Source organism: Bos javanicus, chromosome 1, assembly GCF_032452875.1.
Source record: "Bos javanicus breed banteng chromosome 1, ARS-OSU_banteng_1.0, whole genome shotgun sequence".
Lineage (NCBI taxonomy): Eukaryota > Metazoa > Chordata > Mammalia > Artiodactyla > Bovidae > Bos > Bos javanicus.
This window is the reverse complement of record NC_083868.1, coordinates 53,457,431-53,473,572: the sequence shown is the minus strand read 5'-3', so window position 1 is coordinate 53,473,572 and position 16,142 is coordinate 53,457,431. Positions and strand designations below refer to the sequence as shown.

Below are 16,142 nucleotides of genomic sequence, written 5' to 3'. Positions count from 1 at the left end.
TATTCTAGACATAGGGGGTATAATCTGTTATCAAATGGAATCTCTATCCTCATGAAGCTTATAGTCTAGAAGAAAAGAAAGATGGTTAAATATATAATGTCAGGAAGTAATTATATACTTCATCAGTGTTTGACACATTTCCTTCTTCTGAAAAGCAAAGAATTCTAGAGACATTCCCCAATACCAGATACTTGTTTCTCCATTAATACCTATAATTTGAAAAGTTTGGGCCGCCTAGGGGCCCAGACTCTGAGTGTATTGTGCTGTTTAAAATTAGCAGACATGGTTTTCCAATGCTAGCTGTGACTTTCAGGGCAGAGGAGAGCACAAGGGTCCCAGGAACCACCCCTCCCTCCATTCCTTATGCAGCTAATTCAGCATGTTCTCTATAAACCATGTCCAACCTTCCCCTCTCAACTTGTAGGCTAATGCTGAGAAGCTTTGTAGTCTGTATGAGGAACGCTTGAAAGAAGCAAATGCAAAACTGGATGAAGTGACTCAATTAGCAAATGACGTGACAGCGCAGAAGACAAAGCTACGGAGTGAGAATGGTAAGTAAACTTTTGGTGTTGCTTCACTTACAAGTCTCAAGCCCAGAAGAATGGTGGAGAAACCACTGAAATGATGATCCAATCACTGAGTCTGGGTGGGAATTTAAAAATTCTAGGGAGGTGGTGAGGCCCTTGATGTTATCTTTTCCAAGACATGCTCTTGTCTGGGAAGGATCACCTCTGTGCCACCTTGAAAGGCCTTGCCCAACTCTCTTCCATGAAGGGGAAAAGCAATATGCAGTTGACTGGAGTAGCTTTCATGATCCAAGGATGGTAGAGACTATCCACACAGTCTATAAGACATGCCACTTTATCATATCTACCTCACTGAAATAGGCATTTCCCCTAATTTTCAATGAGCCCACACCTATTTTTTATATTTATATTTTTTACAAATTGAAGTATAGTTAATTTACAATGTTGTATTGATTTCAATTGTACAGCAAAGTCATTCAGTTACATACACGTATGTGTGTATGTATTCCTTTTTCAGATTCTTTTGCATGAAAGATTATTACAAGATATTGAGTATAGTTCCCTATGCTATATAGCAGGTCATTGATTACCTATTTTATGGGCAGTAGTGTATATATATTAATCCCAAACTCTGAATTTATGTCCTCCTTGATCCCTGCTCTCCCCTTTGGTAACCACAAGTTTGTTTTCTATGAGTCTATTTCTGATTTGTAAATAAGTTCATTTGTATCATTTTTTTTAGATTCCACATATAAGTGGTATCATATGATATTTGTCTTCTTCTGTCTGACTTCACTTAATATGATAATCTCTATATCCATCCTTGTTGCTTTTGTTGTTGTTGTTCAGTTGCTCAGTTGTGTCCAACTCTTTGTGACTCCATGTACTGCTGCATGCCAGTCTTCATTGAGTTGGTGATGCCATCCAGTCCTCTCGTCCTCTGTCGTCCCCTTCTCCTCCTGCCTTCACCTTTCCCAGTATCAGGGTCTTTTCTAATGAGTCACCTCTTCACATCAGGTGGCAAAAATATTGGAGATTCAGCTTCAGCATCAGTCCTTCCAAAGAATATTCCGGACTGATTTCCTTTAGGATTGACTGGTTTGATCTCCTTGCAGTCCAAGGGACTCTCAAGAATCTTCTCCAACACCACAGTTCAAAAGCATCAATTCTTTGGTGCTCAGCCTTCTTTATGGTTCAACTCTCACATCCATACATGAGTATCTCTATATCCATCCATGTTGCTTTAAGTGGCATTATTTCATTTTTTTTTATGGCCAAGTAATATATATATATGTGGAGAAGGCAATGGCACCCCACTCTAGTACTCTTGCCTGGAAAATCCCATGGACAGAGGAGCCTGGTAAGCTGTAGTCCATGGGGTCGCTAAGAGTTGGACACGACTGAGCAACTTCACTTTCACTTTTCACTTTCATGCATTGGAGAAGGAAATGGCAACCCACTCCAGTGTTCTTGCCTGGAGAATCCCAGGGACAGGGGAGCCTGGTGGGCTGCTGTCTATGGGGTCACACAGAGTTGGACACAACTGAAGTGACTCAGCAGAATATATATATGGGGCTTCCCTGATGGCTCAGACAATAAAGAATCTCCCTACAATGTAGGAAATCTGGGTTTGATGCCTGGGTTGGGAAGACTCCCTGGAGGAGGAAATGGCAATGCCCTCCAGTATTCTTGCCTGGGCAATTCCATGGGCAGAGGAGCCTGGCGGGCTACAGTCCATGGGGTCACAAAGAGTCAGACACAACTTATATAGTATAGCCTTAAGTCAAGGAGCATGATCCCTCCAGCCCTCTTCTTTCTCAAGATTCTTTTGGCTACTCAGAATCTTTTGTGTTTCCATACAAATCTTAAAATTTTTTGTTCTGGTTCTGAGGAAAATGCCATTGGTAATTTTATAGGGTTTGCATTGAATCTGTAGATGCCTTGGGTAGTATGAACCTACACCTCTTTTGACCTCTTTGCTATGTTTTGAAAATATCAGGCATATTCCCACCCTAGAGTCTTGCCCTGACTATTTTTTCTTCGTAGAGTACCCTACTCATCAAGAAAAAACTTAAAGATGAGAGTTAATCAAATAGATCTGGGGGAAGTCAGGATAGGCCTTGTTGGGAAGGTGACATTTGAGTACTCTCAACCAGTTTTCTCCATGTGCTTCTTTTTTCATAGAATTTAATACCTTCAAAGAAACTACATGCTTGACATAATAAATAAGTTTGTCTTGTCTCCATCTGCTACAGTGTAAGCTACATGAGGGCAGGGGCCTTTATTATGTCCACTGATATGTTAGTCATCTAGAGCAATGCCTGCCATTTGCTGGGGATCCTCAAACATTTGACCAGTTAAAATTAGAACAATGTTCTGTGGCTTATTCTTAACCATCAACCACTATTAATGAGGTTTTCCCCCTCTATCTTTTACATGATGACAATCTATTTGAGGTTTTTCTTTTTAAATTCATCATGAGCTTTTTTGTATCTTGTATAGTCATTATGAGTGTGGACAATGGTTACTTCATCTTGCCCTGTAACTTGCTTGTCTGCTATGAACAGCATGTGGCTAGCTGTTTGTCTGTAATTAGAATAATTTTTAGTAATATATTCCCAGAGATAGACTTCCTAGGCCAATGAAAATAAACAATGTGTTCTTGATACCCAGAGGCACTCACTTTAAAAAGACAGTGAAGGCCATTTATCCTTCCAAATGAAGGCCATTTATCATTCTGCCTGTGGACACCTCTGTTTCTAGATGCTAAATCTGGTTGTTGTTGTTCAGTTGCTCAATAATGTCAGACTCTTTGCGACCCCATGGACTGCAGCATGCCAGGCTTCCCTGTCCTTCACTATCTCCTGGAGTTTGCTCAAACTCATGCCCATTGAGTTGATGATGCCATCCAAACTATAGATTTGGAACTCTAAAAGAGGGAAGTGTTTTAGATTCTAGCAGGGACACTAAGCAGGACTCTTCTCATGCTGATGACAGGGTGTGTGACACTTGGCCTCAATACAAAACCCCCAATTTGATCTTTGGTGCCATTTAGGATATAGTCTGTGTGGGGACCGTGCAGTCTGGAGGCTAGGCTGGAAAATGACTGTATGTCTGTGCTGAAGGAAGTGCTGTGTACAATTTGTTTGATAGGCATTACCTACCTCCCTCTACTTATTGGTATTAATTTTCTATTCACTTTTTTGATGAGGAAATTGGTGGGTGAGTGAAATGAAACTGGATCTGAGATGATAATTCTGCTTAGGATGCAGGGCATTTTATGTCCTCCTTTATTCTCGGCTTTACCTTTTGGCTCTTGTACGGATTAAATTTTAAGTATATACCTATCCAAACTCCCCTCCTCTCACTAGGATGATGGTCCAGATTTTTGATGCTTTTTTTCTTTTTTGCTACTATTTCCAAAGTTTCTTTCTCATGCCCTGTCCTGTCCACTGATTACAGTCTGCTTTCAAAGGAGACCAATAGTAAATGTGATCAGTTAAGCCATGTTAAGTGGATCCCAGTTCTGTAACATATGTGTTATGTTAGTCTCAACCCCTTAATGGATTGGCATTTCCTCAGAATACTTTTAAATATGATGTGTGACCTAGAGTTTCTCAAAGTTTGGTCCATGGAACCCCAGCAATCATCAAGGCTCTTTCAGGGGAACTAAGTGAGAGGTTAGAGCTCTTTCATTCAATACTAAGATGCTCTTTGCTCTTTCAGTCCTTTTGCTGCTATTATAGATGGTGCGAAAGCAATGATGATTAAAACTGCTGGAGCCTTAGCACAAACCAAGGCAGTAGCACCATGCTGTAGTAATAATCATTGTATTTGCTGGTATATACTCAAAAGTTTAAAAAAGAGTCCGTTTTACTTAAGAATGTCCTTAATGAAACAGTAAAAATTAATTATATCTCAACCCCAAGTATATATCTTTTTAATATTCTGTGTAACAAAACAGAAAGTGTGCATAAAGCACCTCTGTTTCATACTAAAGTAGGATGTGTGATTGTTTAAGTTCTGAGCTAAACTAGCAATTTTTCAGGAAGAATCGTATTTACTTGAAAGAATATTTGACAAACTATGCTTATTCAGACTTAGATATCTGGCAGATATTTTTTTCAAAAATGAACAAAATGAGCCTGTCACTCCAAGGGAAACAACTGACAATATTTGTTGCCAATAATAAAAGTGGAGCTTTTAGGTAAAAATTAGATTTTTTTCATGAGCTTGATGGCTCTCAATTCTTGAAGACTCCCCCCTCTCTTTTTTTTTATTGTGTATAGTATTAGTTTCAGGTATATAATACAGTGATTCAGCATTTCTCTGTATTACAAATTGATCAACACAATAAGCCTAATAACTATCTGTTACCATACAAAATTATTTCAATACCATTGACTATAACCCTTATGTTGTACATCATAGCCCCATATTTTATAACTAAAATAAGAAGTTCATACCTCTAATCCCCTTAACCTATTTCACTTAACTCCTCCATCCCCTTCCCCTCTGGCAGCTACCAGTTTGTTCTCTGTGTCTGTGAGTCTGTTTCTATATTGTTTTGTTTGTTCATTTTTTTTTTAGATTCCACATATAAGTGAAATAATATGTTGTTTGTCTTTGTGTTTCCGTGTCTGATTTATTTTATTTAACATTATACCTTCTAGGTCCATCCATGTTAATGCTAATGACATAATTTCATTTTTTCATGACTGAGTAGTATTCCATTTCATTGATCTATGTGTCTATTTTTTATGCCAATATCATAGTTTTCATTGCTATAACTTTGTAGTATAGCTTGAAATCAGGTTGTGTGATACCTCCAGCTTTGTTCTTCTTTCTCATGATCGCTTTGGCTTTTCTGGGACTTCTGTGGTTCTATACAAATTTTAGGGTTATCTGTTCTAGTTTTGACAAAATTTTTGATAAGGGTTACATTGAATCTGTAGATTGCTTTCAGTAGTAATATTTTTTAATGATATTAATTCTTCCAGTCTATGAACATAGAGTATCTTTCCATTTACTTGTATCTTTAATTTCTTTACTCAATTTCTTATAGTTTTCCAAGAACAGGTCTTTTAACCTCTTGGTTACATTTAATCCTAGGTATTTTATACTTTTGATGTAATTGTAAATGAAATTGTTTTCTTCATTTCTCTTCCTGATAGTTTGTTATTAGTGTACAGAAATGTATCTGATTCTGTATATGGATTTTGCATCTTATAACTTTATTGAATTCATTTATTAGATCTGATAGTTTTTTGATGGAGGTTTTAGGGTTTTCTATGTATATATCATATCATCTGCAAATAGTGAGTTTTTTTCTCCCTTTCCTATTTAAATGTCTTTAAACCCCTTTTTATTTGTAATTGCTGTGGCTAGGACTTCTAGTACTGTGTTGACTAAAAGTGGTAAAAACAGACCTCCTTGTCTTGATTCTGATCTTTGAGAGGTCTGACCATTGAGTATCAGGTTAGCTGTAGTTTTGTCATAGATGATATTTATGATGTTGAGATATTTTACCTCTATGTGTCCTCTGTCTCTCTCTTCTCCTTCTGGGGCCTCTCTAATGCAAATGGTAGTGTGCCCGATGTCCCAGAGGTCCCTTAAACTAATCTCTGTTAAAAATTCTTATTTCTTTTTTCCTGTTCGCATTGGATGATTTCCGATTCCTCATCTTCCAGACTGCAGATCTGTTCTGCATCTTTTAATCTGTTGTTGATTCTCTTAGTGTGTACTCTCATATCAGTTATTGTAATCTTTCATTCTGATTGGTTCTTTTTTATATTTTTGTTGAAGTTCTCAGGCTGAGTTCATTCAGTCTTCTCCTGAGTTTAGTAAGCATCTTTATGAGGATTACTTTGAATTATATTCTTATATATTGCTTAGCTCCATTTTATTTAGTTCTTTTTCTGGAGTTTTGTCTTGTTCTTTCATTTAGAAAGTATTCCTTTTTCTCCTCACTTTGCCTAACTCTATGGTTTGCTTCTATGTATTAGATAGATCAGCTCCATATCCCAGTCTTGAAAGAGTGACCTTATGTGGAAGGTTTCTGTGGGGCTCCATGGCACAATTCCCATGGTCACCAGAGCCTCTTGTTACTGAGGTTTTCCCTCTTTGGGCTGTGTTCATTCTCTTATTGTGGTTGGGCCACAATTGCTGTGGGCACACTAGTTGGGGGAGCTGGTACCAGGCCTGTCTGGCTGCATCGCTTGGTTGTGACTGCTGTAGATGTGCTGTGGATGGAGCTAACTCCCAAGTGGGAGCTCCTTTGAAAGGAGTGCTGATGCTGGCCAAGATGTCCCACCAGGTCATTTGGTGTAAGAGCCACTTTGGAAGGGCATTGGTGCAGCTCATGCCACCTGTTTGGTGGGGCAGTCATGGAGTGGCTTTTGAGGGGCATGCTGATCCTCAGGGGAATGTTGGGGTGGAAGTATACCCTGTTAGCCAGGTTGATTGAAAGTAACAGAAATGGTGCCCACCAGCTCTGGGCCAGCTAGGTGGCAGAAGAATTAATAAATAAATGAATAAAAATGTGACCACAAGTGCTTCTGCCACTGGAGAAAGTTCTGCCAGATCCCTGCCCTCTAGCGTACATCCTAATAGTTGTCAATATTGGCCATCTCCTCCTTTATGACTCAGGTGTTTCTCAAGCTATTGCCTCTGCACTGAGACCTGGAGGGAGTTTGTACGTGAGCAGTGTTTCAGTTTCCCACTGCCTTTTGGCTTTCCCCACCCTAAGCCCTGCTGCTTTTCACAGCCAGAAATTATGGAAGTTTGTCTTCCCCGTGCAAGTACATTGGGCTGGGGAGCCTGATGGGGGGCTTGGACCCCTCACTCCCTAGTGGGGACCTCAACAGTTGGGATATCCCTCTCACTTATTAGTGGCCTTAGTGGGGGTGCATGTTCTGACTAGACCATGTCTCTGCCCTCTTCCCCTTCCCCATATGGCCTTTTCTTTATATGCTTAGTTATAGAAAATCTGTTCTGTTAGTCTTTAGGTCATTCTCAGAGATAGTTGTTCTATATTTAGTTGTAGTTTGGTGTATCTGTGGGAGGAGGTGAGCTCAGGATTTTCCTCTCCTCCATCTTGATCTGAACCTTAAAGGCTTTTTTTATGAGATAAGTGGTGATGTTAACAAGTATGATTTTATTTTATATTGTGTGATGAAATGTGTTAACATTTGAAAAATCTGCATAATTGAGTAAACATATATTTTTCAAATCACCACTACTTGGTGCTGCAAAATGATATATGGGTAAAAGATCATTCAAAATTTAAGACCGATCCATGAATTTTAATGGAACAGAATAAAAAATTTCATTTGTTTGGTTTATACCATTAACCCTTAGGAAACTTCTATTTGTTGAGTTTTGGTATAGTATCAAACAGTCATCACAATTATCTGAAAAAACTATAAAAATACATCTCCCTTTTCTAGCTACTTATGTGTGAGAGGCTGGATTTCTTCACATGCTTCAACCAGAACAGTTGGATTCCTCAACCAACTGACTTTTATTAAGCCAGAGAGTTTTTTTAAATGTAAAATAAGCTGGTTTTCCTCACTAATTTTTTGTTTGTTTCGGAATATATAGCTTTGCCTCTAAAAACTGTCACTTCTGTTAACATGTCTTTAAGATTTTTATCTTTTAAAATGAGTAAATATGTATCTTAAATTTCTCTTTTATTTTCAAATACACTGTTAATATAAAACTCATACGCACAATACCTCTGTGGGGTCCTCAATGATTTTTAAGTGTATAAAGTGTTGCTAAGACTAAAAAGTTTGGTAATTGCAGTTTTAACCCAAACAGATGCTTTCTTATAATGCTGAGAATTTTAGAACTTCTTCATATCAAGAGGAGTGGGAGTCATAAATATTTGGAGTTTTTATTGTTGGACTGATTATGTAATAGAATTAATGTTTTTTGTTGAGGATTGGCTCTGCTTTAGTGCCATTTCTAATAACCAAGTCATTTCTCACCTATTATGAATGAAATAAGCTAAGCTGGGAAGGTAGACTAGAGTGAAATAAAATCTACCCATTTCTTGATCACATTCTCTACACTTTAATGAAAATTTCTAGTCTTTATTTAGCAATTCAGTCTACAAAGTACATTCACACTCAATTAATTTTCACTAACAATCTTTTATTGTTATCCTCAATTTACAAATGAGGCAAAGAAGTTGTAATTATCTAAAAATTATATGGCCAGAAATTTGTAGACTCACACATAATAAACAAGAGGGCATGCCACAGAAGAAAGAACGTGTTCTTCAGGATTAAAAGCTTAATTTGACTCTATGTCCATTGGTTACTAGCTGTGCAGATTTGTATCTCAATCACATTTAAGTAAGCGGCTGTGTTTTCCCTTCTGAAAAATGGCTAATATAATACCTACATTATCAAATAGTTATGAGAATTAAACTGGATAATATACATAAAATACTTACTCTGTGGAAGATTCTCAGTGATAGCTAATCATCTCACACGCTAGTAAAGCAATGCTTAAAATTTTCCAAGCCAGGCTTCAGTAATACGTGAACCGTGAACTTCCTGATGTTCAAGCTGGTTTCAGAAAAGGCAGAGGAACCAGAGATCAAATTGCCAACATCCACTGGATCATCAAAAAAGCAAGAGAATCCCATAAAAAATATCTATTTCTGCTTTATTGACTATGCCAAAGCCTTTGACTGTGTGGATCACAATAAACTGTGGAAAATTCTTCAAGAGATGGGAATACCAGACCACCTGACCTGCCTCCTGAGAAACCTATATGCAGGTCAGGAAGTAAGAATTAGAACTGGACATGGAACAATAGACTGGTTCCAAATAGGAAAAGGAGTACGTCAGGGGTGTATATTGTCACCCTGCTTATTTAACTTCTATGCAGAGTACATCATGAGAAACACTGGGCTGGAAGAAGCACAAGCTGGAATCAAGATTGCCAGGAGAAATATCAATAACCTCAGATATGCAGATGACACCACCCTTATGGCAGAAAATTAAGAGGAGATAAAGAGCCTCTTGATGAAAGTGAAAGAGGAGAGTGAAAAAGTTGTCTTAAAGCTCAACATTCAGAAAATGAAGATCATGGCATCCAGTCCCATCACTTCATGGCAAATAGATGGGGAAACAGTGGAAATAGTGGCTGACTATTTTTCTGGGCTCCAAAATCACTGCAGATGGTGATTGCAGCCATGAAATTAAAAGATGCTTACTCCTTGGAAGGAAAGTTGTGACCAACCTAGACAGCATATTAAAAAGCAGAGACATTACTTTCCCAACAAAGGTGCATCCAGTCAAGGCTATGGTTTTTCCAGTGGTCATGTATGGATGTGAGAGTTGGAGTATAAAGGAAGCTGAGCACCAAAGAATTGATGCTTTTGAACTGTGGTATTGGAGAAGACTCTTGAGAGTCCCTTGGACTGCAAGGAGATCCAACCAGTCCATCCTAAAGGAGATCAGTCCTGGGTGTTCATTGGTAGGAGTGACGTTGAAGCTGAAATTCCAATACTTTGGCCGCCTGATGTGAAGAGCTGACTCATTTGAAACAACCCTGATGCTGGGAAAGATTGAGGGCAGGAGGAGAAGGGGATGACAGAGGATGAGATGGTTGGATGGCATCACTGACTCGATGGACGTTGGTTTGGGTGGACTCCGGGAGTTGGTGATGGACAGGGAGGCCTGGCGTGCTGAGGTTCATGGGGTCGCAAAGAGTCAGACACGACTGAGTGACTGAACTGAGCTGAACTGAATATTGGGTTGTTCAAAAAGTTCATTCAAATTTTTCTATAACATCTTACAGAAAAACCCAGACAAGCTTTCTGGCCAACTGAATATTGTGTTAAATAGTCATGCTTACTACCAAAAATTAGTTCTTTTTTAGGACTCCCTTGTGAGTTCTGGAAAGGATCATTGTCATGATTTGTTGGTAACTGGACTCTTGTACTCTTTATAAATATAAAAAATATATGGATCATATTAGTTGCTTTTAAACTCAGAAAATTAAGTGGGAAAGGCAGTAGGTGAGAAAGAAGACCACGATTAACTTACTTTGTGAAATCTTTTTGTAGGTGAGTTACGGAAAAGGCTGGAAGAAATGGAAGCTCTGATAAACCAACTTTCCAGGGAAAAGAGTATCTTCACTCTGCAGATTCAAGACCTGAAAGGGCAACTGGCAGAAGAAACCAAAGTAAGGCATCTATTATTTCTCACCAGGCATTTCACGGCATGTTTTTTTTTTTTTTTTTAAATAGTGCTTGCTAGGTTGGCTTGAATATCTTCTTATATAAAAGAAGAGGGGTAAGTGCTCTAGCAGTTAAGGAAAAAAAGACCTGTTGGATCTTGGATATGCTGAGAAGGACTCTGATCACTGAAGGATCATCCTCAGTAATTTAAATTGCTTTTCTAGTTTGTCAGATTTAGAGCAAGGAAACTATGTGTTTCCGTTTTGCATTATTACTTGAACAGAGCATCAGCAAAGTTCTTTATGGATTTTTGATTCTGAATTGCACAAAGAAGTGGAATTAATTAAAAGATCAGGATAAAATGAATGGGACTGGATTCATTCAATATTACTTTTAAATTGTCAAGTGAATTATAGATATTAGTTATTTCTTTCCAAGAGAATATATAATGTTGCTAGTAGGTGACCTCGGTAGATGTGATTCTTTAATGTTAAAGCATAGTGACTAAAGTGAGAGATGGATTCTTTGAGCCCTGGTATTCAAGTCTATTCTTATTTCATATTCAAGGCATCTTCTAAGACCCGAAAGGACTTCACTTGTATATAATCTCACTGAAAAGGCATCTACTCCAAGGGTAAAAGCCATTGACTCTGCAGACTTCTCTTTTTAAATGTTTTCTTTTATCCGCCACATTCTCCTCATTTTCTATATTATACGTACATTTAAAAATTACTACCATGATTCATGCTTCAGACATCATGCTGGATGCTTCTTTGATGTCATCTAAACCTTCAGATGTTAAGTCATATGAAACTGGTAGAATTATTTTCTTTTTTTTACATGAAGTAACCAAGGCTCTGAGAAGACAAATAACTCATCCAAGATCATGTAGCTAGCAGTAGACTGTAGGAACTTTAGCAGGTTCTGAAATGACTAGATTTATAGTTTAGAAGATCTCTCTGGCTGACTTCTCTGGTATGCCAGGCTTCCAACTGGCATATCAGGCCGCTTTCTGAGTCCAAGCCTCCTTCTGTGACCCTACCTTCTATAGCTGCGTCTTGCATTTACTCACTTCTCCTGGAGATCAGTGGAGAAATAACTCCAGAAAGAATGAAGGGATGGAGCCAAAGCAGAACAATACCCAGCTGTGGATGTGACTGGTGACAGAAGCCAGATCTGATGCTGTAAAGAGCAATATTGCATAGGAACCTGGCATGTCAGGGCCATGAATCAAGGCAAATTGGAAGTGGTCAAACAGGAGACGGCAAGAGTGAATGTTGACATTCTAGGAATCAGCGAACTAAAATGGACTGGAATGGGTGAATTTAACTCAGATTATCATTATATCTACTACTGCGGGCAGGAATCCCTCAGAAGAAATGGAGTAGCCATCATGGTCAACAAAAGAATCCAAAATGCAGTACTTGGATGCAATCTCAAAAACGACAGAATGATCTCTGTTCATTTACAAGGTAAACCATTCAATATCATGGTAATCCAAGTCTATGCCCCAACCAGTAACGCTGAAGAAGCTGAAGTTGAACGGTTCTATGAAGACCTATAAGACCTTTTAGAACTAACACCCAAAAAAGATGTCCTTTTCATTATAGGGGACTAGAATGCAAAAGTAGGAAGTCAAGAAACACCTGGAGTAACAGGCAAATTTGGCCTTGGAATACGGAATGAAGCAGGGCAAAGACTAATAGAGTTTTGCCAAGAAAATGCACTGATCATAACAAACACCCTCTTCCAACAACACAAGAGAAGACTCTATACATGGACATCACCAGATGGTCAACACCGAAATTAGATTGATTATATTCTTTGCAGCCAAAGATGGAGAAGCTCTATACAGTCAGCAAAAACAAGACTGGCAGCTGACTGTGGCTCAGATCATGAACTCCTTATTGCCAAATTCAGACTTAAATTGAAGAAAGTGGGGAAAACCACTAGACCATTCAGGTATGACCTAAATCAAATCCCTTATGATTATACAGTGGAAGTGAGAAATAGATTTAAGGGACTAGATCTGATAGACAGAGTGCCTGACGAACTATGGACGGAGGTTCGTGACATTGTACAGGAGACAGGGATCAAGACCATCCCTGTGGAAAAGAAACGCAAAAAGGCAAAATGGCTGTCTGGGGAGGCCTTACAAATAGCTTTGAAAGAAGAGAAGTGAAAAGCAAAGGAGAAAAGGAAAGATATAGGCATCTGAATGCAGAGTTCCAAAGAATAGCAAGAAGAGATAAGAAAGCCTTCTCCAGCGATCAATGCAAAGAAATAGAGGAAAACAACAGAATGGGAAAGACTAGAGATCTCTTCAAGAAAATTAGAGATACCAAGGGAACATTTCATGCAAAGATGGGCTCGATAAAGGACAGAAATGGTATGGACCTAACAGAAGCAGAAGATATTAAGAAGAGATGGCAAGAATACACAGAAGAACTGTACAAAAAGATCTTCACAATCCAGATAATCACGATGGTGTGATCACTCATCTAGAGCCAGACATCCTGGAATGTGAAGTCAAGTGCGCCTTAGAAAGCATCACTACGAACAAAGCTAGTGGAGGTGATGGAATTCCAGTTGAGCTATTTCAAATCCTGAAAGATGATGCTGTGAAAGTGTTGCACTCAATATGCCAGCAAGTTTGGAAAACTCAGCAGTGGCCACAGGACTGGAAAAGGTCAGTTTTCATTCCAATCCCAAAGAAAGGCAATGCCAAAGAATGCTCAAACTACTGCACAATTACACTCATCTCACACGCTAGTAAAGTAATGCTCAAAATTCTCCAAGCCAGGCTTCAGCAATATGTGAACCGTGAACTTCCTGATGTTCAAGCTGGTTTTAGAAAAGGCAGAGGAACCAGAAATCAAATTGCCAACATCCGCTGGATCATGGAAAAAGCAAGAGAGTTCCAGAAAAGCATCTATTTCTGCTTTATTGACTATGCCAAAGCCTTTGACTGTGTGGATCACAATAAACTGTGGAAAATTCTGAAAGAGATGGAAATACCAGACCACCTGATCTGCCTCTTGAGAAATTTGTATGCAGGTCAGGAAGCAACAGTTAGAACTGGACATAGAACAACAGACTGGTTCCAAATAGGAAAAGGAGTACGTCAAGGCTGTATATTGTCACCCTGCTTATTTAACTTATATGCAGAGTACATCATGAGAAACGCTGGACTGGAAGAAACACAAGCTGGAATCAAGATTGCTGGGAGAAATATCAATAACCTCAGATATGCAGATGACACCACCCTTATGGTAGAAAGTGAAGAGGAACTAAAAAGCCTCTTGATGAAAGTGAAAGAGGAGAGTGAAAAAGTTGTCTTAAAGCTCAACATTCAGAAAATGAAGATCATGGCATCCGGTCCCATCACTTCATGGGAAATAGATGGGGAAACAGTGGAAACAGTGTCAGACTTTATTTTGGGGGCTCCAAAATCACTGCAGATGGTGACTGCAGCCATGAAATTAAAAGACGCTTACTCCTTGGAAGGAGAGTTATGGCCAAGCTAGATAGCATATTCAAAAGCAGAGACATTACTTTGCCAACAAAGGTCCATCTAGTCAAGGCTATGGTTTTTCCTGTGGTCATGTATGGATGTGAGAGTTGGACTGTGAAGAAGGCTGAGCGCCAAAGAATTGATGCCTTTGAACTGTGGTGTTGGAGAAGACTCTTGAGAGTCCCTTGGACTACAAGGAGATCCAACCAGTCCATTCTGAAGGAGATCAGCCCCGGGATTTCTTTGGAAGGAATGATGCTAAAGCTGAAACTCCAGTACTTTGGGCACCTCATGCGAAGAGTTGACTCAATGGAAAAGACTCTGATGCTGGGAGGGATTGGGGGCAAGAGGAGAAGGGGATGACAGAGGATGAGATGGCTGGATGGCATCACTGACTCGATGGATGTGAGTCTGGGTGAACTCCGGGAATTGGTGATGGACAGGGAGGCCTGGCGTGCTGCGATTCATGGAGTCGCAAAGAGTCGGATACGACTGAGTGACTGAACTGAACTGAACTGAATCACCGTGGCTGCCTCACTGCCTCTTAAATAAGCTGCCATCATTAGGACTATTCCCACTGTTTGAAGGCCCTTCTTGGAGGCCTTTGGGGCATGATGAGAAAAAGCCAAACATGTGTCCTCTTGTCAGTCTGTTTTATGATCTCAGTGCTCTCAGCAATCTTATTTATTAATTTTTGTACATACTTGTTTTCATATATCCTCCTCCATTTAGGTTCTTTGGACAAAGGCTTTGTCTCCATTTTATTTACTTTGGTTAACACTGTTGCTTAGAACAAGTGTTCACTAAATATATATTAAATGAGAGGAAGGACCATAATTTGAAGCCAAGTTTCCCAGATTCTAATCTCTCTGTCCTTCCCAGTGTTAGTTGCTTAGTCATGTCTGACTGTTTATGACCTCAAGGACTATAGCCTGCCAGGCTTCTTTGTCCATGGGATTTCCCAGACAAAAACACTATGGTGGGTTGCCATTCCCTTCTCCAGGGACTCTTCCTGACCCAGGGATTGAACCTGGCTCTCCCACATCACAGGCAGATTCCTACTGTCTGAGCCACCAAGGAACTAAATATTATTCCTCCTCATTCAAAGCCCTTCAGTGTCTGCCTGAGGCTGCCATTAACCAAGCCTTGTGCTTTCAGAGCTGCATCTGGGAAGAGGTTTCTTCCTAATTTGTATTAAGGACCCATGAGGACTGGCAGAGACCCTGCTTCTTCCCACTAGATTAGGTTATCTCTTGGGAATGATGTTGCTAGGTTAATCAAACCATGCCTTAAGTGACAAATAATTATTAGCTCTACAGTCCAATAAATACAGAAGCCACTACTATGCTACAGGTGGCTACCTGAATTTAAATTGATATTAATTAGAATTAAATAAAATTGAAATTCAGTTGGGCACATTTTGAATGTTTAACAGCCACATGACTAGTGGTTACCGTATTGGACAATATATATAGAGAGAATATTTTTATCACTACGGAAACTTCTATTGGATAGCACTGTTTTAAAGTAATAAAGATTTTAGAGATTTTCATGTAAAATAAAAGATTTTGTTTTCTTTATCAATGGAATGAAAAGGCTAGACTAAACTCAGTGGTCCTTTCTAGCCCAAACAAGACCAGTGTCTTGTATATTGCTAAATATAAATCTTACTACCTAAGTGATAGTGAGTGTTTTGCTACCTTTGCATGCTGCACTATTTCTAGAACTCCAGGCCTGACTATTATTGAAGCCCACATTGTCAGGCTGGCATTTCCCTAAATAGAACTCTCTTCCTTGTTTTAATGGCAGCAATTAGATACCCTCTCCTTTCTCTTGTCCCAAATTCTCTCCCTAGTATTAACTAGCTAGGTTCGGGTTCAGCTTGCATCTGTGGCAGGTGGTT

The 16,142-nt window shown here is 39.2% G+C and overlaps 1 protein-coding gene across 1 annotated transcript in view; it reads left to right on the top strand.

Moving 5' to 3' along the window:
* Positions 1 to 16,142, top strand: part of MYH15 (myosin heavy chain 15) — a 157,648-nt gene that overhangs the window by 107,657 nt on the left and 33,849 nt on the right. The window contains exons 28-29 of the mRNA XM_061425934.1: positions 425 to 551; positions 10,612 to 10,730. Of these exons, the coding sequence (XP_061281918.1) occupies positions 425 to 551; positions 10,612 to 10,730 (246 nt within the window). The remainder of the gene's footprint in view (positions 1 to 424; positions 552 to 10,611; positions 10,731 to 16,142) is intronic.